This window comes from Lingula anatina, chromosome 2 (assembly GCF_051362555.1).
Source record: "Lingula anatina isolate TDL-2025a chromosome 2, LinAna3.0, whole genome shotgun sequence".
NCBI lineage: Eukaryota > Metazoa > Brachiopoda > Lingulata > Lingulida > Lingulidae > Lingula > Lingula anatina.
In genome coordinates this window covers 6,299,942-6,322,454 of record NC_141768.1, presented here as the reverse complement: position 1 = coordinate 6,322,454, position 22,513 = coordinate 6,299,942, and the positions used below count along the sequence as shown (strand labels likewise).

At 34.1% G+C, this 22,513-nt stretch overlaps 2 protein-coding genes across 4 annotated transcripts in view; one reads left to right on the top strand and one right to left on the bottom strand.

The window, feature by feature from the left end:
* Positions 1 to 20,675, bottom strand: part of LOC106167585 (lysosomal-trafficking regulator-like) — a 47,867-nt gene extending 27,192 nt beyond the window's left edge. The window contains exons 1-15 of one of the 3 annotated variants that reach the window (XM_087006788.1): positions 20,314 to 20,675; positions 16,702 to 16,799; positions 15,457 to 15,622; positions 14,763 to 14,862; positions 12,066 to 14,599; positions 11,663 to 11,803; positions 3,762 to 3,926; positions 3,354 to 3,504; positions 2,800 to 3,005; positions 2,363 to 2,429; positions 2,124 to 2,233; positions 1,373 to 1,895; positions 978 to 1,191; positions 554 to 683; positions 38 to 212 (exon numbers count right to left, since the gene is read on the bottom strand). In XM_087006788.1, the coding sequence (XP_086862914.1) occupies positions 38 to 212; positions 554 to 683; positions 978 to 1,191; positions 1,373 to 1,895; positions 2,124 to 2,233; positions 2,363 to 2,429; positions 2,800 to 3,005; positions 3,354 to 3,504; positions 3,762 to 3,926; positions 11,663 to 11,803; positions 12,066 to 14,599; positions 14,763 to 14,862; positions 15,457 to 15,622; positions 16,702 to 16,799; positions 20,314 to 20,385 (4,852 nt within the window). In that variant the 5' untranslated portion in view covers positions 20,386 to 20,675. Of the gene's footprint in view, positions 1 to 37; positions 213 to 553; positions 684 to 977; positions 1,192 to 1,372; positions 1,896 to 2,123; positions 2,234 to 2,362; positions 2,430 to 2,799; positions 3,006 to 3,353; positions 3,505 to 3,761; positions 3,927 to 11,662; positions 11,804 to 12,065; positions 14,600 to 14,762; positions 14,863 to 15,456; positions 15,623 to 15,911; positions 15,993 to 16,701; positions 16,800 to 16,920; positions 17,142 to 20,313 lie in introns of those variants that run through there. The other 2 variants (XM_087006789.1, XM_087006790.1) reach the window with 2 other exon arrangements.
* A 238-nt stretch (positions 20,676 to 20,913) lies between these two features.
* Positions 20,914 to 22,511, top strand: LOC106167587 (uncharacterized). The gene is made up of 2 exons (XM_013546390.2): positions 20,914 to 21,445; positions 21,613 to 22,511. Exons 1-2 carry the CDS (start codon positions 21,074 to 21,076, stop codon positions 21,889 to 21,891), a joined length of 651 nt encoding a protein of 216 aa, XP_013401844.1. The 5' UTR covers positions 20,914 to 21,073; the 3' UTR covers positions 21,892 to 22,511.
* The last annotated feature ends 2 nt before the right edge of the window (positions 22,512 to 22,513 follow it).

The window sequence follows — 22,513 nt, the reverse complement described above, 5'->3', positions numbered from 1 at the left end:
GACACATCTGTGTCTGTACATAAAAATTAGCCCCTACCTCTGAAGATCATCAAATTGCCCATCAGCCAAGAACCAGCAGAACCTGAGAGATCTGCCACTGTTTTGGAGTGACCCAGCCACAATTTGGCAAATGTTTTACTGGGTCTTTTCTGGATGAGTGTGTACTCAAGTTCCTTCTCTCTAACTTCCCCTCCATCCACCATCACTCTAACCTGAAGTAAAGATGAAACTAATGCTTATAGACCTTTTTACAGGGCTTACATAAAAAGAAAGCTCATGTTAGGAAGCATTTTATCTTCTTTGAAGAAAAACTACACATTTTTAAAAATAGCTATAAAATACAGACAAAAGGCATTCATAAATACAATTGCTTGATATCATATAAAATTAACAACAAATTGCAGTGCATTGAATATTTTGGACAAATTAAAACACTTTTAGAAGGCAATCCTTGACAAGGCAAGTAGCAATGAAAAAAAATTCCAAAAAATCTTCTCAGTGATAAACATTCAACTGAAAAGATGATTATGGTAAAAAAATCCCAGAAACTTACCACTCCACGCAGAGCTTTGGAAGAAAGCTCAATAGGCTCAGAGTACATCAGTGATACGTGCTGCCATCTATTGGAGGAGAGAGCACCAGCCAACTGCACATCTGTCAACACTTCTCTCTGCTGGGTTATTCTGAAATCAATAGCAAATAGTATTTAATAATTTGCCATGAAGATATTTCATATATGTACTAAGTATTCAATGTATTTTCTGTATATATATTACATACATATTCTTCTAAAATAACAAGATCCAACTGTTCTTATGTCACTTAATTTCTAGAATCACGCAATTGCATTTATACCACAGCTACTTAAGCTAAAGAAAATGAAGAACAAATTAACTTAAAAATAACTTATGAATTACATGTAACTCTTAGACTAAAATAAGATGCTTATGTTTTTTTTACAATATAATAGTACCCACCTAAACACAATTATACCAGTGGAGGGATCTATCCAGACCTCAAATATCACATCAGCTGTCTTCTCATTGCAGCCAACAGACAACACATGCAAGTAGCTATCAGTCAGGAGCCTCTGTGAAGAGTTCTTCCTTGTCAGTTTGCCTTTATTATCAAAATACTTGGCACCATTACTTCCCTTGGTCATGGACCCACCATTCTTATTGGCTTCAGACACTGGAATAGAGGAACTTCATTACAATTTCTTCTGGATATAAAACCTACATTTCAATAAATGCTATGGGCTAGATTTAGAAAATGCCTGTGCTGCAAAAATTCAGTTAAGTTCTATCATCCCTATCCCAAATTTTTCAAAGTTATCATGAAGTTCTTAAAATAAATATACAACCATAATTACCTGAATTTTCTTCACTGCTCTCTGTGAACATTACAGACTTGCCCCTCTTTCTCGCCTTCTTTGCTTTGTTATAGGAGATTTCATCCTGTCCTCCTCTCACCAGGCGGAGCCACAAAGATGTACTGAACCCTTCCTTCCAGGTGACTTTATCCTTGAACTCTATCTCAACAGGAGCATCACAGCTCAGAGATACAGTATCACTGATACCCAGGCTTTCAGTCACTCTGTTAAATAAACTGCTTCCTGAAAACAAAGATGGTTTCTTTTTCTTCTCCTCTTTTTCATCCAATGAAATGCTCCGTAAAAGACTGTCTTCCTGTAAGGAACTTGCCGAGGAGTTCCTGGTCGAGGCAAACAAGCTTATGGATCTCTGTACACTCTGATAAAAACCTTGAGCTGCCAGGGAGACTGTTTCTTCCAATACATGTGACGAGTCGGGCTTGGTATTTGGAAACTGTAGACAATACGTTGGCTGGATTTCTATACTCTCGGTCAGTTTGTTGAGAAGAGTCAACAATGCATCCTGAGGAAAGGGATCCGTAATGATTGTGAAATCAAATAAAAAAAGGGATAATTAAAACATACCCTTTTTATCTTTAACAGAAGTACACTTATGGCAACAAATTCTAATGTAGTACTGCATTAATAAATACTATGATATTTACAGTGAAGTACACTGTATTTTCAAAGACTGAATCAGATGATATATCTTATATTCAACCATTTTAATTTATGGTCAGTTTTATCTTACCAAAGGTGGATCAGGTTCATTAATCATCCTTAAGCATATCTGCAGCTCCTCAGAAGAAATGGAGTGTCTTGCCAAGTAGAAACACAACTCTAAAACAAATTCTTGTGCCACTAAAAATAAAACACATATTCGTACATTCATATTCCAAAGATAACAGATAAATGTCTCATAAAGTCAAAATGGTTAACTTTACTAAATCATTCTGATTCAGCATTATTTCAAAATGAAAAAAAAATTACCTCTCCATTCCTTGACAGACTTCGTCAGAACCCCATGAAATCCATTCAAAAGAACACTTAGCAACCCCTGAAAGTAACATAGTACAAACAGCATCAGCATCAGGAAAGGCCCCCTTTCAATCACAAACTTAGAAACCAAAACTTGCACATGAAATCCTGACAATTTGAAAATGTTTAAAATGAACTAAGTAAACATTTTTTTACATCTTCTATTGCTTTATTTACAGAAAAAAAATATATTTAAAGAATATATTCTAATCATCTTAGTACAGAAGTCAAACACCAGCCTTCATAGACAAGCAGAAGCGTATAATGGGGAATAGGTTCAGTCAGTCAGCTCATCTCTAACAGGCAAAAGTAAATTCAAATATTAAATCACACACCTGACCATTGTGTGTATTTTATCCCCTACTAAGCCTAGCCTGCTTAAAGATTACCTGGTTATAGAGTGACTGTACATTGGCTGGTGCATCTTTCACCAGAGCAATAACTTTCTGTGCCACACAGTTCACTACTGGTACATCATGGAGGCAGTGTGAGGAGAGCAGCCTCATGGTAACTGTCACAACTTGTGGGAAGATCACCTGGTGCTTGTTCACACTGGGAGGCATAGACTGCATTCTTTTATAACTAGACCTGTTAGCTGTAATATAGAATATTTCCAAAAAGTTGAAGTAAATTATCAGCATTTCTTATAGATTTCTAACTTGGGAGATGTTTGTAAGTTGCTGTAAATCACTGTGTTACATGTAGTAATTGGGGTTATTTCTCATAAGTATGTCCAGGAAAGCTGCATTCATAGAAATTCTGTGATAGGTGTTGAAGTATATAAATAGCACTGTAAAACAGTTTGTGTGGATGATAATCTAAATTTTCCAATCCTAACTGGCTTCATAAATTAATCAACAATGACTAAAAGGAGACTTACCATGATAATTTTTCAAAAACAACTAAAATATTCAGATTTGTGAAATAATCATATCTAGTTTACCTTTCAACAAGTCACTGGCATCTGTGGTGTACTCCTCGTCTGCCTCATAGCCTGCCTCATTGCTCCCAGGCTCACTGTCGCGTCCACTTCCCAGGTCACTCAGCTCCAGCAAGTCTTCTTCTCCCTCTAGGAAATCATCCTCTTTCAAATGCTGCAAAATTAGGATAAATCACAATCATTATGCCCCATTACACACTCTATATAAGATACTTACAAAAAAATCTGTATTTTTAGATTCAAATTTAATATGCACCTAAAAATGTCTTTTTTAAGAAAAGATCATAAATGATATCAAAATTGAAGAATGTCATAAAAAAATTTGTGAATGAACTAATCTGCAGGTTCACATGTATAACAAACATATTCTTCATATAGGCAAAAATGTCCATAAATAAATAATATTCTCACCATGAGTGCCAGACTGCTAGAGGCCAAAGGATCCTTCATCTTTTCAGAGGCAACAGCACAGTTTAGCAAAGTATCACATAATGCTATGACATGACTGGCATTTGTTGGGAAATTATCATTCAAAATGCAGTATACTTTCTCTGATAGTTCAGTTTCTGTCAGACTCTGAAAGATAATTAAGAGAATAAGTGTGTCGTTTTTACCAACCTGTGCATGCATGAATGCAGACATGCACCCACACAGCTACAAAGTGAAAGAAGGTGCATATATAATATTGGTAAATAGCAATATCATCCTGGGAAATGACCAGGGGCCGTATTCTCAAAACTTTGTAACTTACAACAATTTGTAACTATTTACGTGAATTTGTAACTTTGACTTACACGGTATTCTCAAAACTCTTGTAAGTCTCGGACTTACAAACTCTTGTAACTTTTCACGTAACTTTCCGGAAGTGACGTTTGGTCCATGAGTAACCCACATCGACGTATTCCACTGCCGTGCTTTGCGTCGATAAAATCCTTATCTACACATAAAAGTCTCTTGAAATGTATTGAGAACCATTCAGAAAGACGTTTTCCAACATTTTCTTACAAGTTTTCGTCGGAAAATCCACTCATTTTGAATGTGCTTCCTCCGACATGCGAGCTCAGAAATCGGACTTGGCTCCTCTTGTGGGATTCCCCAGCTGGGATTCCCCAAGTTTGCCGCTAGCAAAAAGCGCTTTATTTCATTAAATTTACAATGAAAACGTGTGTGAATATTTGCTACATTAAGTAGCTTATAATAAACACTCACCACATTGTTCAAATTTGATACTTGCTTGGATTTCATACTGTCTTAGGATACCAAAGCCATACAAATAAGTTCACACAATTCCTCTCCATATATGGTATTCAATTAATATAAAAGTGTAAATTTTATTTCAATATATAAACTTTGTTATTAAATATGAGTGAGTATATTTGTTCTTTTTATGATGAAGAGTTAATAAATGATATCTTCATGTTAAGCTACAAATAATCACACAAATTAAATCACACAAATAAGTTGGACCAACTTTTCAAAAATGACATTCAATTTAATATGAACATGTTATTTTTAAATAAAATTGATAACTGTGATAAATTAATGGGTGTTGGTATAAAAGAGCAAATATTTTTTCAGTACACCTTTGTTGTTACCATAAAGAGTGAGTATTTTCTTTTTCATGTCAGTATGAAATGCACATTGTACTGGTACAAATGAACATGCACCTACAGGTTGGCTAGTATAAGAAGTAAAAAAATGAAAATAAAGGATTTTGTAAATAAATAAAAACATGATAATAATAATAATAATAAATAATTTGTTTTATTTCACTGCAGCTGAGACTTACAAAATCTTGACAAAGATTTAAGTAGTGTGTGTATATAAATGTTTGTTAGTGACACAGTATACATTAATGACACATGACTCTGTTGCTGTGTACACCCAAAATTATGTCATTTTAGGTGTATTCAATCATTTTTATCCTTGAAAAGTGTTAGAATTTGATCTTACATAATTTTTAACATGGATGCATGAAGGCAGTAATTCACAGGAAGGGAGATAACCCTTTTTGGACATAATTTCTATTTTTTTTTTTAATGTGCCATCACCAGTGTGTAAAAAATAATTTAAATGATATATTTCTTGTTTTTTTTTCTTTGTTATAGACACTTATGAGTGACTTTACATTGCCCTCATTTGAGTCTGTGAAAAGCAATTGAATTAAAGTCTCAAAATTATTATAAAATCCTTGAATTTGTCCTTAGGGTTCCTGTATGAATCTTGACTTTGCACACTTTAATCATAGAAAGTTATACAAACATCCATGATCACTCATAAAAAATGAAATATAAAGTGAAAGGTGGTAATTATCCCTAAAACCAACTTGTTCTGTGACTAATAATTATAAGCCACAGCTGAAATACATTTCAAAGCATAATTATAAGATGTTTTTATTTGTTTACTCAAATTGAATAATTCAGTTAGTACTTACCTGAAAATAGAATGAAATTCACTATACAGTACATGCAATTTTAGTTTTAGCCATAACAAATGTTATAAGAAATGCAAATTAATTCTTTATCCAAAACAAAACCCAAAATAATTCCTAATAAGCAATATATATGATGGAAAGAGACACAATCTTGTTTGTGTGTGCATGTATGTGTGAGTGTGTGCACAGGCATCATAAAAGAGAAATGTTCCAGCATGCCTTTTTTCAAAATAATAAGCATTTAAACTTAACGTTATTATTATTCTTATTGTGATGAAATAAATAAATCATTTTACATTCATTATTATTGCAACAAGACTGAAAATTTTTATTTCATGAGGAAAATCGAAGGTTAATAATGAATATTTACAGTGATTCCTTTGGTTAAAGATTTAATTAAGTTGTTTTCTGGTTTTATTTTGCCTAGTACTGCAGCAAGTTCATGGTACTAAATTAATGCAGGGAATTTATTTTGCAATATAGAATCAATTTCAAAATGAAATAGAAGCAAGAAAACAGCTACAATTGTCATTTTCAATTTAAAAGTATAACCTTAGCAAGTGTCATTTTATTCTAAACTGGAATTTTCTTCTGCAACTTTTTAATAATTACAGTGTTATGCAAGGAAAGTTATAAGTGGAATACTATCAAAAATGCCAATATGTAAAATCTTTTACTAACTCACACATTACTAGTAAGTCTTTTTGGGTATTTAAAATAGTTTTAAGTCATTCGTTTTTTCCATTAATGATGATAACCTCATTATTTGAATTGGATCTCCTTTGTTTAAATGGATAAACCGAGCCTTTTAAATTAGTTAAAATACTGTTAAAATATAAAAATCATTCGAAAGTAGATGATAAGTCATTATAATCATCACTGAATGCTGCCAATACATTATTATTTACAAAACCTACAAAATAAAGTTAATGAAACTTATACATAGTTTTAAATGCAGTCATCAGCTGATCGAGGTCACCACGTCGCCGGAAAGGGGGTCAACATTTGCAACTTTTTTTCTACACGTTTCTATTCCTTTGGCAGCCTCTCGATACTTTTTGATACATAGTGTGCAGTATATCATTTTAAACCATTTGAAATGTACTTTTTTGTGATGTAGAAGACATATATTTTCTTCACCATATGTATGGAATAGAGGCATAAGAACCCGAGTCAATGAATTGCCGATAAAAATGGCGATTTTTAGACGCACCTTCACGACAAAATCTCACAGAATTTTTGTAAATAATATAATGACAGCAAACATTATACATCAGTTGAAAGATAACTATTTTCCGAACAAAACCCCATCAATTAAACTTGGTGCTTTGATATAATTTTAATTAATTCACTGACTAAACATGTATCTTCACCCTAAAAAAAAGTCGAACATTCAAAATCTGAAATTCAACCGCGGCTCAATTTATTAATCTTGAGTAACAACTGAAGTGCCTTATATCGCCAAAAAGCTCATTAACTTGGCTTTCTCACAGCACTAATAGTTCTTCCACTTCCTTTAAAAAATACAAGTTTTCGTTTTAATTTAAAAATTCGGACACCCTACCAAACTGCCATGTTGCCATTGCGCGATCGACAGAAACGTATTATTCTCATCTAAATCGTTAACTTTAGGCAACTAACCTGAAATATCCGAAAGGCTAACCTTTCTCGCTGATAATAATACATCCAAGGTTAAATAATTTTACTTGCTGTCAAAAATATCCGACAATAAACACGAGCATAAAATTCCCGCAGACAACACTTTCTCCCCGACTTTTCACCAAGTGCGCATGCGTACAACTTTTCGGAGCGACTTACAACAGGTGGGAGGGAGTTGTAAATTTACGTGCATATTTACAAGAGTTTGTAACTTACAAACCTTCGAGAATACCAACTTACGTGAACGATCGGACTTACGTGAAAAGTTACAAGAATTTGTAAGTTACAACCTTTCGAGAATACGGCCCCAGGGGCCCCAGGGGCCGTATTCTCGAAAGGTTGTAACTTACAAATTCTTGTAACTTTTCACGTAAGTCCGATCGTTCACGTAAGTTGGTATTCTCGAAGGTTTGTAAGTTACAAACTCTCTGGGGCCGTATTCTCGAAAGGTTGTAACTTACAAATTCTTGTAACTTTTCACGTAAGTCCGATCGTTCACGTAAGTTGGTATTCTCGAAGGTTTGTAAGTTACAAACTCTTGTAAATATGCACGTAAATTTACAACTGCTTCCGAGCTGTTGTAAGTCGCTACAAAAAGTTGTACGCATGCGCACTTGGTGAAAAGTCGGGAAGAAAGTGTTGTCTGCGGGAATTTTATGCTCGTGTTTATTGTCGGATATTTTTGACAGCAAGTAAAATTATTTAACCTTGGATGTTTTATTATCAGCGAGAAAGGTTAGCCTTTCGGATATTTCAGGTTAGTTGCCTAAAGTTAACGATTTAGATGAGAAAAATACGTTTCTATCGATCGCGCGATGGCAACATGGCAGTTTGGCAGGGTGTCCGAATTTTTAAACTAAAATGAAAACTGATACTTTTTAAAAAATGTGAGAGAATTACTAGTGTTGTGAGAAAGCCAAGTTAATGAGCTTTTTGGCGATATAAAACACTTTAGTTGTTAGTCAAGATTAATCAATCGAACGACGGTTGAATTTCAGTTTCTGAAGCTTCCGACTTTTTTAGGATGAAGATACATGTTTAGTCAGTGAATAAATTAAAATTATACTAAAAAAACGAGGTTAATAGATGGGGTTTTGTTCGGAACAAAGTTATCTTTTAACTGATGTATAATGTTTGCTGTCATTATATTATTTACAAATTTTCTGTGAGATTTTGTCGTGAAGGTGTGTCTGAAAATCGCCATTTTTATCTGCAATTCATTGACTCAGGTTCTTATGGCTCTATTCCATACATGTGGTGGAGAAAATATATGCCTTCTACATCACAAAAAAAGTACGTTTCAAATGCTTTAAAATGATATACTGCACACTATGTATCAAAAAGTATCGAGAGGCTGCCAAAGGAATAGAAACGTGTAGATAAAAAGTTGCAAATGTTGACCCCCTTTTCGGCACGTCATGGTGACCTCGATCAGCTGATGGCTGCATTTAAAACTATACATAAGTTTCATTAACTTTATTTTGTAGGTTCTGTAAATAATGATGGATTGGCAGGGTTCAATGATTATAATAATGACTTATCATCTACTTTCGAGTGATTTTAGATATTTAAACAGTATTTTAACTAATTTAAAAGGCTCGGTTTATCCATTTAAATGAAGGAGGTCCAGTTCAAATAATGAGATAATTATCATTGATGGAAAAAACAAATGACTTAAAACTGTTTTAAATACCAAAAAAGACTTACTAGTAATGTGTGAGTTAGTAAAATATTGTACATATTGGCATTTTTGATAGTATTCCACTTATGGCTTTCCTTATATAACATTGTACTTATTACAAAGTTACAGAGTAAATTCTTCTTTAGAGTAAACTGACACTTGCTTAGATTGCACTTTGATCTTAACAATTATAGCTGTTTTCTTGCTACTGTTTCATTTTTAAATTGATTTCATACTGCAATTGCAAAATATAATTCCTGCATAGTCCCATCTACTTGCTGCAGTTCTAAGATAAGGGAAAGTAAAACCAATATATACCATATTAATTTTAAAATTAAAAAAAAAACTTTTTGCCAAAGAAATAAGTATATTTCATTATTTAAGTTCCTCAAAGAATACAAATATTTAGATCTAGTCTTGTTACAATAATAATGAATAACAATAATAATACCTGAAAGTTTTAATGCTTATCATTTTTTTCTGTATTTTCTCTTTTATGATGCACTCACACATACATGCACACATACATGCACACACAAGATTATGTCTCTTTTCATCATATATCGCTCATTAGGAATTATTTTGGGTTTTGTTTTGGATAAAGAAGTATTTTGTATTTCTTATCATCATGTTATGGCTGAAACTAAAATTGCATGCACTGTACAGTGAATTTCCCTCTATTTTCAGGAAACTGATTTGTTTAATTTGAGTAAACAAATAGAAACATCTTATAATTCGCTATGAAATATATTTCAGCTGTGGCTTGTAATTTGTAGTCACAGAACTTTTCTTTTCTTTTTTTCTTAAGTCAGTTTTAGGGATAATCATTACCTTTCACTTTTTATTTTAATTGTTTGTGAGTTATCATGGATGTTTGTGTAACTTTCTATGATTAAAGTGTGCAATGTCAAGGTTCATACATAAACATAACAAATTCAAGGATTTTATAAGAATTTTGAGACTAATTCAGTTGCTTTTCAAGGACTCTTTAAATGCAAATGAGGGCAATGTAAAGTCACTCATAAGTTTCTATAACAAAGAAAAGAGGAAGTAATATATCATTTAAATTAAATTTTATAGACACTGGGGATGAAACATTAAAAAATAGAAATTAAATAATGTCCAAAAAGGAATATCTCCCCTTCCTGTGAATTACTGCCTTCATGCACCCAGATTAAAAACTAAATTCAAGCACATTTCAAGGTTCAAAATGATTTAATACACCTAAAATGAATCTTTGTTAAGGTTTTGTAAGTCTCAGCTGCAGTGAAATAAAACAAGAACACAGGCACTTGTAAAGAATTTACATCTCATATGACAACTGTTGGTGAAAAAATCCAGAAGGAAAGAATATTTTTTAAGTTTCAGTGAGTGTAAATTAGTAGATAATATATGAAACAAAAAATACCTGAAATTATTGAAAATGTGACTGAGTAATCAGTTACCAAATTTATTATTATAATCATGTTTTTATTTACTTACAGAATCCTTTATTTTCAATTTTTTACTGCTTATACTAGCCGACCTGTAGGTACATGTTCATTTGTACCAGTACAATGTGCATTTCATACTGACATTAAAAAATACTCACTCTTTATGGTAACAACAAAGGTGTACAGGAAGAATATTTTCACTTTTATACCAACACCCATTAATTGATCACAGTTATCAATTTTATTTTAAAATAACATGTTCATATTAAATTGAATGTCATTTTTGAAAAGTTGGTCCAACTTATTTGTGTGAATTAATTTGTGTGATTATTTGTGGCTTAACATGAAGATATCATTTATTAACTCTTCATCATAGAAAAAAAAATACTCACTCATATTTAATAACAAAGTTTATATATTGAAATAAAATTAACACTTTTATATCTAATTGAATGCCTTATATAGAGAGGAATTGTGTGAACTTATTTGTGTGGCTTTGGTATCCTAAGATAGCATGAAATCCAAGCAAGTATCAAATTTGAACAATGTGGTGAGTGTTTATTATAAGCTAATTACTGTAAGAAATATTCACACACGTTTTCATTGTAAATTTAATGAAATAAAGTGCTTTTTGCTAGCGGCAAACTTGGGGAATCCCAGCTGGGGGAATCCCACAAGAGGAGCCAAGTCCGATTTCTGAGCTCGCATGTCGGAGGAAGCACATTTAAAATGAGTGAATTTTCCGACGAAAACTTGTAAGAAAATGTTAAGAAACGTCTTTTTGAATGATTCTCAATACATTTCAAGAGACTTTTATGTCTAGATAAGCGTTTTATCGCCGCAAAGCACGGCAGTGAAACACGTCGATGCGGGTTATTCATGGACCAAACGTCACTTCCGGAAAGTTACGTGAAAAGTTACAAGAGTTTGTAAGTCCACGACTTACAAGAGTTTTGAGAATACCGTGTAAGTCTAAGATACAAATTCACGTAAATAGTTACAAATTGTTGTAAGTTACAAAGTTTTGAGAATACGGCCCCAGAACTTTAATACATAGGATAAAGTAACTCTTCAAATAAAAATAATATTTAAGGTGTACACTTACCTGTTTCCCAAGAGAATCCTTGGCGCAGCAGCGAAGGCAAATTTTGACCAGAGCTTCTATAAGTAGTAATTTATGCTTGAGAACAGTGTGGGGGTCATTACTTGGTTTGGTCAGTAAAACCTGAGGCACTTTGGTATCCTCCTAAAAAATACCATTCATCATAATATATTTAAATCCTTTGATATCTTTAACTGTTTCTTTTTCATGCGTGATATCTTTAAAGAGAAGACTGAAAATCTATAACAGTCTATTTTAAACTAAAACAAAATGTCTACCTTTACTGTGACGTGTCCGCCACATTTGTACAGTTAAATTTGAATCTCAAGAGTCAAACAAATGAACAAACAAACGCATGCATGCACACACCATTCAGTTAAGTGTAAAAGTTTAAGTGAAAGCTTACCTGCAGGCTTTCCCTTGGTGTGCCTGGATATGAACATTCAGAAATTGTAGCAGAACCAATGCTTATAGTATCAGTAACAGAGTCTGCTTGGGTGCAGCCATCCAATTCAATGTTTTCCTCAAATGGTTTCTCTTTTTCTGTCACCAACTCCAACAACTTTAGCAGCAAGCAATAGGCAGCACCAGGCCCACCTTTTCTCGTGAAAAGGTCCTCAAATGGTTTACTGTTTTGAACCAGTCTTTCAGCTGTGCTCCATATATCAGACAAAGATGACAATACATTTGGAAGCAACTGGTCTTTCATAAAAGCTCCAAACTTTCTGCTTGACCCAAAGTCTGTTTCATCAGTTTTATCCATATCTTCATCATCTGATTCAAGCAATAACTCAAGAAAGGCTGGAATTACCAACTCTGCAGAGTAATATCTTGGGATACTGGCCGCCTTTGATGGACTCTGCTGAAGTGAAGATGGTAGCACCCTAGTATTGGTTTTACCACTGGGACTGTAGTCTGGACTTGCCATTTTCTCAGCTTCCTTAACATCTGCAGTAATTAGTACCTCAAATACTTTCAGAACTGGCTCACGCAGATTGTCCTTGAAGACCAGGCTACAGAGGTGCTGAACTCCATCTTGCAGCAAGAACAACTCCTGAGTAGGTTTGGCTTGAAGAAGGTGTGGTAGAGCACCCACCACATATTGTGATACAACCTCAGGAAAGTCGTTTGTCTTTGAGCTTTTAATTCTTTGAAGGAGGGGCAGGAAAACACATCTGAACAGCTCATGCTTCAACTCATCACCACTGTGATAGCCCAGTCTCAACAAGTGCTTTGCAACCTGTGAGCTGACTGTCTCATTTTCCTGCATAATGAGGTCAGAGAAAACTTTGAGCACCATCCATTTGGGCTTCTGTTGATCTTGATTGTCACTCTGTAAGCTAACTTCACTGCTGGACAGAGCACTATCTGAGGCTGTTATTTTCTCCTCTATAGTCTTCTGTGTGTGATCAGCTGGTGTAAACACAGGGGGATTTTTGGTGCACACGCTGCATGGATCCATTTTATCAGCACCAACTTTGGCTCCACCACATTGCTCCAAAAGCAGTTTGACTAGAATAATCAAAGTGTAGTTTCTCAGAGACTGGCTTTTCTTACTGAACCCTTGCAGCATGGGCTTGATCAAAAACTCAGGAGGAATGCAGCAGCACAGTCCTGAATTGTCAATACAGTATAGTATGTTGGTTAAAGAATACCTAGATTGCACCGATTTGAAAAGTTTGAGCAAAAACAAGGCTATGGCTGCTGCAGCACAAATGGATCCTCCTACAGAATCAGACAACTGTCCTTCCAACTGCTGGCCATCTATACTCCCCTGACTGTCACTCTGCAGGAAGAGGTGTTCTTCTTGGAGAGAGCATGCCTCCCCCAGGGTGTCGTGATGGTGGTGGATATAACGATGGTACGTGCTCATGCATGCCTTGTGTTTCTTCTTGAGGCATTTAATAGCATGGATGTAGTCCACCTTGGCTCTCTTAAGTGCATCCATCACTCTTACCAGGCACGACAACAGCTCTTGGATATGCTTAGCAGGAGCACTCACTTGTTTTGTTGATCTATTCTCTTTGATTGTTTCGTCCAAGTACTTGATTACACTTTCAACTAATTCAAAGCCTTTTGCTTCTTTAAAATCTGTGAACAGTCTAAGAGCATTGTTCAGGTATGTCAAATTACAGGGAAGATTATCAAATACAACCTCCAACAAAAGCAGAATACCTTTGAGTATGTCCAACAAGAAACTGGTGTCTCCTTTAACAATGGTGGCAGTGATTTCTTTTTCACTTCTGTATAGTGAATTCAGTCTAGCATTTGTCAATGCTAACCTGGCTACATCAAGGAGTGTAGGGATGAGTCCAATTTCCACTAAAGCCAAGCCCCCTGTGTCTGATCTGCGGCTAAGCACAGCCGAGAGAGCAAATATAGCTCTTATCAGATGTCTCTCAAATGTGATCACTTCTTGCTGTGTCCAGCCTCTAAGGAGAGCATGTTGACTTGGGTCATTGTCCTTGTGTAGGTCAGAGAGAAGCTGAGTAAGCAGGGGGAGCACATCAGCTGAGACGCTTCTACTGGGCAATATTGGAGAAATATCACTTTGGCACACATCCTGAACCAAAGCAAGCACCAAAATACATAACTCCAGAGGGCTGACATCTTTCTTTCCAAGCTGCACCTCTTCCTGCTTTCCCTTCTGGTCAAATGATTGAGCATAATCACTCAGGAAGGCAAAGTCTTTAGAGAGAGTTTGAAGTAAGGTGTGTAATTTTGCCTTGGACTTCTTTCTTCCAGCAGAGTTCTCATTTTTGTCTTCCTCAGACCCTGATGTATCAATATGCACTTCAGAAATGTTGACCTTCTGTTGTCTCTTGTTGGTGGAACGCATGTCCAGAAGGTGGCGCCCTGCCAAAACATGGCTCCTCTTGGATGCAAGTGATGCTCCATGCTGTAGACATTGCTCTAAGTCTTGAAGCTCGAACTCAACACCTGAAGGAAAAATAAAATGATGAGACACTGAAGGAATACTGGATACTGGCAACAAAAGCCTACTTGCACTTAAATCCTTAAAAGTTTGTAAAACACTACCAAATTATTGTTATCAAAACTTAAAGTTTAAAATTCAATACAATGTTTATGCCATTTTTTTTACCAGTTTGAGCATCTCCTTTTCTTTTTACTACTGGAAATCCACAAGTTAAATTGAGCAAGGATACCAGTAGAGTGACAAATTCTTCCCCACATGTAAGGTTCTGAAAAAATATGAAAAACACAATGGCAAAAATGAATGTTAATAGGCTCACAGTAAGAATCTATTCCAACTGCAGGATAAGAGTAATATATAGTGTTTTCCCCTAACTACATTGTCTATTTAAAAACTATATTAGATATACTTAATACTGAAAAAACAACAACAAAGCATTACCCAATGTAATACAAAAAATATCATACTGTATATGTAACAATCAATACAGAATATTCAAAATCTAATCTTCAATGTCCTTGACTTTGATCCCAACATCAACACTGAATGCGTGATTACCACATGAAATGATAAACAAACAAGGAAATAAAGAGCCCAGGCAGCACTGGCATCACCCTAGCTTTCAGCTTTCAGGTCCTCACTGTTTAGCTAATGATTAACCAACCAATGGTGAACCAGTAAATGACAGTGCAACATTTAAGGACAACATGTGATCACTAACTAAAACATTTGTGTAATCAAGCTAATATTTTGCTTTATACATTTCACAAACAGAGAAAATCATATCACACCAAGTATTAAAACTGTCATTATTCTTTTTTTTCATTAATTTGCACTAAACATTCCTAAACAATAATAATACCTTTACACCAATGTGTTGCAAGACCTGTAGCAACATCCATCCTCTCTGTTCTAAAAGGTAATTCACCACTCCAGATGCATCGTCCTCACTCTTGGCGCTGTTACAAAGCCGTTGAATATCAGCCATAAATTCTGTCGCCAGAACATTGCCAACACTCTGCATATCACTGGAAATACAGTAAAAGACATGTTATATATGTATAAGCAAATCTCTATTTACATGTAGCACACACAGATCCAGTTCACTACATATCCTAGTTCTAAATCCCTCAGGGGTTCAAGGACAGGGAAAAGCCTATCCCCCTCACATCTTATGATAGCCCTCAGGCACTGCATTGTGTGCAGCCAATCTTTGGCATCTTAGCCATCTATGAGAAAAATCAAATAAATTTCACTCATATGACTGTGCTTAACCTATAGTATGGATTCTTTGAAAAGAAAAATATATCAAAATACCTATCCATGTTAAAGAATTTGAAGTTAAGGAGACTTGATTCAGCACCACAGTCCTCTCCTTCCTATATATATCTGATATGTGATACATTACCCTGTGGCCCACTATTATATCTTAAGGGTATCAATCTGTTGACATAACTAGATAAAGAGTTATGCCAGATCTATAGTAGCAAGCAAGCAACAGAGAGAGAGAGAGAGGTTAATATAAAACGTACATCAATTGAAAAACTTAAGCAACTTTTAATCTGAATCTATCCAACTTTTTGATAGCCCCAAAGTAATCTTGATGGATGGTTGCTAACAATATAAGGTTTGAAAAGTTTTGAGTTCTCAAAAAAATTACAATCTTTATACTTGTATAATAAAATTCTTGTTATATACCTGTATTTATAAGATTTTATCTTTCTCGGTCACTTGCCTGATAAATGTAAGGTGCTAAACATTAATGGGGTTAACATTTAAACTCCATCACTACAAAATCTTATGGGTTCTTTATAACTAAAGAGTTACTGGCTTATAAAATTAGTCTTGAAATTTATGCACAACCAAGTGAAAAATCTAATCAAAATCAATAGCATAAAGAAAAACAAAAACAAAAACAAACAACCAAGTGCAATTTCTATTTCCTTCAGTAAATATAGCATCATAGCTGTAGCATTTGAGAAATAATGTGCTAATGTGAGCAACTAAATAGGTAAGTTCTAAAACAAAATATTACATCTTATTCAAAAACAAATCTTAAAACAGACAAAGCTTTACATATGATCCAAGTCAGAAGTCCTCATTTTACCTAAACTTCAAAGAACTCTTGGTTATGCCTGTCTCTTCTTGGCTGTACAGTTCCTTCAAATACAGTTTCAAAAATTGATCCAGGCATGATGATCGCAGCTGAAAGAAAAATAAAAACCAATATTACCAGAACATACACGAAAATAACACTTCAAATGTGTCAGGTACATTAATTTTGTATAATTATATATATATATACAAGTCTTTCAGTATTTTTTACCTCTGCAATACATCGAGAACAGACAATCATGATGTTCCCGACTGTACATAATAACCAAATGTGCTTTCTGACCATGTGGCATGTTTCTATACTGGGGATGCGATGTACTAAACATTATGCTATAAATCATGAAAATTTCTAGATGCCTTTAACTAGATAATGATGAGACCATTACTACCAAAATCCATCATAAAAACAATTCTGATAGTTTTCAAAGCTGATAAAAGACCTCTTTTGCAACAAAAATTAAAAAACCCTTTAAATTTTGGTTTTTAATATGAATTTTAATTTTAAAAAAAATAAAAAAATTTAAAGTCATTGAAAGCACTAGTATATGATTTATCTATTTTTGCACATCTCATGTAACAGAAATCGTCATGAGACATATCCCGAGGCAATGATGTCAACTCTAACACGATTACAAACTTTTATACATGCACATGATAATGTCTGTACCATCCTCAAGGAGCCCTAAACTGCCTCTAGTTAAATAAGTAAGTTCATTCATATATATATGTACCACATCTCAACATAATCTTGTTCCAAAGAATAAATTCTTAATTACTGCAACATTGAACAATTTTTAATAATGTCAGTCTTATCTTTAGTTGTTTAGAACAAACCTGTTGAACTATCAAAATAACTGAAATAAAATATTCATAAACAATAAACCATCCTTGATTATAATGAAAATCTAGAATAGACATACAAGTAAATATCCCTTGCTTTGGTTGAATATCAAATTTCCCCATTTCACAGTTACACACAATATGATGAACTTTGAAATGCACTCAGTTATTCATGAAAATTCACGTTTTGAACAAATGATGCATAGACACCCTGAAACCTGATTCATGAGTAGAAAATTCTCCAGACAAGTTTCCCAAGATGATAACAGCTTACATTACTGAAAAAAAGGGTTAACAAGTCATTCCTAATGAAAAATGAAGACAGGGATATATTTTATAAGGAAAGACATATCAGTCTGACAAAATTTCATTCATTCATGATTTCAGTATTTAAAATATTTAGCATAAAATTAAATAGCATAAAAGCCTTGGAGGGTAGACTTAACAACTGAAGAAATATATATTGCACGATACTAAAAGAGCGCAGAAGTGTAGATCAAGACATTTATACAGATCTCTAAGATTGCAGCAATTTATTATTGTATAGACCTGTAAGATGGTCAGGAGGTCCTCAGTTCCAGGGAATATATGTCAACCTGGGTGATCAATGTGAGAAAGTGGTAATAAAACTGCAATAATCTTCATGGTTCTACCTTTAAATCAACATTTAATAGTGACCTTGTGGCCATAAAATAGCCTTCCATTATCGAAACTTTGTAGATTTAATCAGATAATGCTTCATTCAAATTGATCAAATGTATCTACCTGCTGTATATGTACGGTGAACTATATGCAGTATATCTACAGTATTTCAACTTATCTGCTTAAATACAAGTATTTGTTAGATGTAATTAGGCAACAGCCAAGTGAGCCAGAAGAATTTACAATGAATGAATATCTGAAAATTTAATTCATTAATATTAATCAATGTTCATGTGTTTGTTAACAAGTTTTAAGATGGCACTTGAAGATGTAAATAAACAAATCCATGTACTATGAAAATAATCTCAAACCTGACAGTTGCACTGATTGCGTTAGAGATGTCTCAACACGAAGACAGCATTTCTCTTGAAAAGCCACATTAAACTATAAATCCCTATGACATCTATAATGCATAGCATGTAATCAAAACTGTTTAACAGAAACACTGGCCTCACTGAACTTATCATGGGTTTTTAAAAGTCTAAAGTGTATCATTTTAACTGATTAATCTGATGATCAGCAGATAATCCTATTGTCATGTTGATATAACATTATATACTGCGATTAGGTTTGATCTAATACAGCTTATACCATCAAATGTGGTAAAAAAAAAGGTAAAACCATTACCATGTCACATTAATATAACGAGTCATAACTTAAAGATACAAATGAAACGAGAGTAAATACCTTAATAGTAATGTATATAAATTATTAGCACCAGAATTTTAAACAACACAAATAAAATCCACATGTCAAGACACACCTGAAATGAATCTATCTGGTAGCATAAAGTGGCTTTAAAATGTATCTCCTTTCTTGCCTCCTGCTAGGCAAAGGAAGTATATAGTAAGCAGAAACGAAATTAATATCTGTGCAAATATCCCTTTTAGGGTAAATAATGATTCAGAAATTAACACTGTGGTAGTTTAATACAGTTATACTATATGTAGTTGAAATCATATGGTTGCATTCAGTTTTTAAAATCACACAACAAGTAGAAAGGCAAGGAAAACTGATAAAAAAAAAAAGAAAATCCAGTTTTGGATATCACAAAATGTATAAATATATACCTTGAAGGTACATTCAATTTTTAAAATCACACAAAAAAGTAGAAAGGTAAGGAAAACTGAAAAAAGGAAACGGGACCATTTTTCAACTTGACTAATATCAAACTCAAAGCCTTATTATTTGAATTATACTGGTACGTAGCAACTTAATTAGAACAAAGCAATTTCTGCTTTTTAGCTACATTGCTGATATGATAATGTGCAGTGCAGGTAAACACATGTTAACTGTCACATAGCACAGCTAGATTAGGTCAGGTGACAAAAAAAAATCCTGTCTTGTGAAAGACGACAAGTTGTTTTCTGCTTTAATTATTCTAACAAGATGTAAACAACTTATCAAAATGTGACAGAAAGCATACATTTGTAGTGTAATATAGTACTCTCATTTGATCACACTAGTAAATATAATAACCTTAAGATCACTATGTCATCATAACACACTAAGCTTTTATAACCATATAAATATAAATATATGCTGCATATTATTCATCATCTGTTTCCGTGTCTGTGTTAATTGTGAGATAGCGAAATTGGTGCCTGGTCATACTGTACTGAGTTTGAATCCCACCAGTCTGGATGCTTGGCCACTGGTTCAATAATTTATTGTTTCAAAAATCAATGACAACAACAACAAAAAGATGGAGAAAAGCTCAAGTTTCACAAATAACATTTTGGTTCAAAAGTCCAAAGTTTCAGTGGTCTGACAGAGATCAAGAGAGTTCACTGGTTGGAAATCACCTCGAGAGTTTGTTTTAAAACAAAGTTCAAATTGACCCACCAGTTCCCTAATACATTGGTTCATACAACAGTAACATAGACAATGTAATTCAAAACGATAAACCTCTGTACAAAGATAAAGAGTCAAACTGTTTTAGACTGATGTAGATCTAGCGCTAGTCAAATGAACCATCACAGCATGTAAGGTGAAGGCTATATACTGTACTGTACATGTATGGACTTTAAATCACCAAGCCAATGAATTCACCTCAACTTACCAGGTGGTTCAAATTGTCGGTGGGTGCAACCATAAACCTATCCCAACTTCTTCTTAGTACTGTTCTTTCCATATTTTGGTGTATGACGCTTCTCACTGATCAAGGTTCTTGTGACACTGACAACCTTGTTGTGTCATAAGACAAATCCACATTGTTGACAGTTGAGGCATTCAAGTTTCGACATTTGCCCGGAAGAACAAGCTCTGAAAACTGCACATATATTGGTTCATCTTTCCACATATACCATATGCCCACGTGTTTAAATCTACAAATCACGTTCACTTTGTAATACCAGCGTTTTACAATGGTATTTTGATCGCCATACAAACTGCACAGGAAGCTGCCATCTTGTGTCTTGACCTCATTATGTAAGGTGATCAGAACTCGCGATGATTAACCTACTTTTTCAAGCTTGAGCAATTTCAGTAACAAAGGGATATTACTTAAATCAAACATTAAATCATCTTAATTTTACTTATTTAATACGCATTCGTTTTGCCATTTTTTTACTTTGATCAACGTAGCAACCTGAGAGAAAACGAAACCCGTCCGTAGGTAAATTGAAGCTAACGCGCGTGAATACACTGTAAAATTCATTTAAATACTTTGACATGGTCTATGTAAATGTAAGGTGTTTGTCAAAGCTTTATCCTTCAGTTACTTTCATGGTTTAATTTATTATCAATAATTTAACATATTTCGCGATAACACATAGCTTTTTTCCGCCAAACAAGCACTTGCGCGCATTTGGTTTAACAAAATGGCCGACCACATGCCAGCAGACGACGTACTGACTGGAATTCAGCTAAGGAAAAGAAGGAAACGGTCCATAATAACGCCTTGTGAATTACAAAAGCTGAACCAACTTTACAAGCGTGACCATTGGCCTTCAAGGGGTAGTAAAGCGCTGCTGGCAAAGGAAATAGGCAAAAACACAGAATTTGTCACAACGTGGTTCCAAAACAGGCGCGCCAAAGCTAGAAGGGAGAAAGAACTTGTTATAGCGGCCCCAAAACCCTTTAACAAAGTATCATCTACAAAAATCAATCTGACAATGGCAAGTGAAAATATTGGACCTTTGAATGCAGAAGAAGAAAAAACAAGTCCAGTTGAAGAACAACCTGTTAATAAGGTGTGCTCTTACAATGTCCACATGTAGACTAAATCTTTATCTCATAAAGATGATCAAATTCTAAGAATATTAATTACAATTTTATTACCTGAATTTGTTTAATATTTATATTGATTTTAATTTGTAAAAAATTGACAAGGTTTTTGCTTTGTTCTGAACCGTTTCAGGAAACATTAACTGAAACAAAGGACACGGACTTGGGCTATTTCAGCGGAAACCTGAGGAATGAATTTGACACAGTACAACAAGCAAACATCCCACCATCTCTGTTCAGAGATATTGTTTTGATGATGGCTCTTGCTGAAGGTGGCATTGTGAAACCAACTGATGTAGACTTTGGAAGAGCAGTTAATAATCATTTGTATGGAGTCAGGCTTGGAAACGGGAGCAGACTTTTATATTCCAAAAGAGCTGGGTTTTTCTTTAAGGAAAGTCCAAACTTTTAGAAATATTTGTTTTAAAGATACTGTTACGAGTACACATGGTTTACCAGACCTCTTATTGCATTTTGTAGATAGAAGCCAATCATCCTTTAAACCTCTTCATTTGTGTAATTTTACAGTAATGCAATGCAAGGTTTGTAATCTTCTGGAATGGGATGTTAGGCCATGCTAGATGAAGTCACTGGTTTACAATAGTTCCAAGAAATGTCATCTTTTTTTGGCCAAGAACCTGAAATGACCTGGTGACAGCAGACTCCTTTTGCCATTTTTAAGTGATGCTGATATTAAAACGGGTCCAGTGTATTTACATATCTGAATTAACAGAAACTAATTTCTCTCATTGAGCACAATTTAAAAATTTCATAGAGGTGTGGGTTTTAAATTAGATTTCAAATTATAATAGTTTTTAAATGTATTTGAATTGAATTTTAGGGGAAGTCAAGACTGCAAGGTGAAAATTATAATTAAGTTAAATTTTAATCAAAAGAAACAATATAGACAATCTTTTACTTTACTGAAAAATTTTCCGACACCTGTAATAGAATTTATGCCTGTTGAATCTTTTAGTTTTACCAGGATATTGATTTTCCTGAAATGCTTAACAAAACTCATAATATAATTACTG

Excerpts from the sequence above, each read along its gene's own strand:
- LOC106167587 (XM_013546390.2), top strand. The coding sequence starts at position 21,074 with ATGGCCGACCACATGCCAGCAGACGACGTACTGACTGGAATTCAGCTA. Across the intron at positions 21,446-21,612 it reads AAGAACAACCTGTTAATAAG|GAAACATTAACTGAAACAAA; the intron begins GTGTGCTCTTAC and ends GAACCGTTTCAG.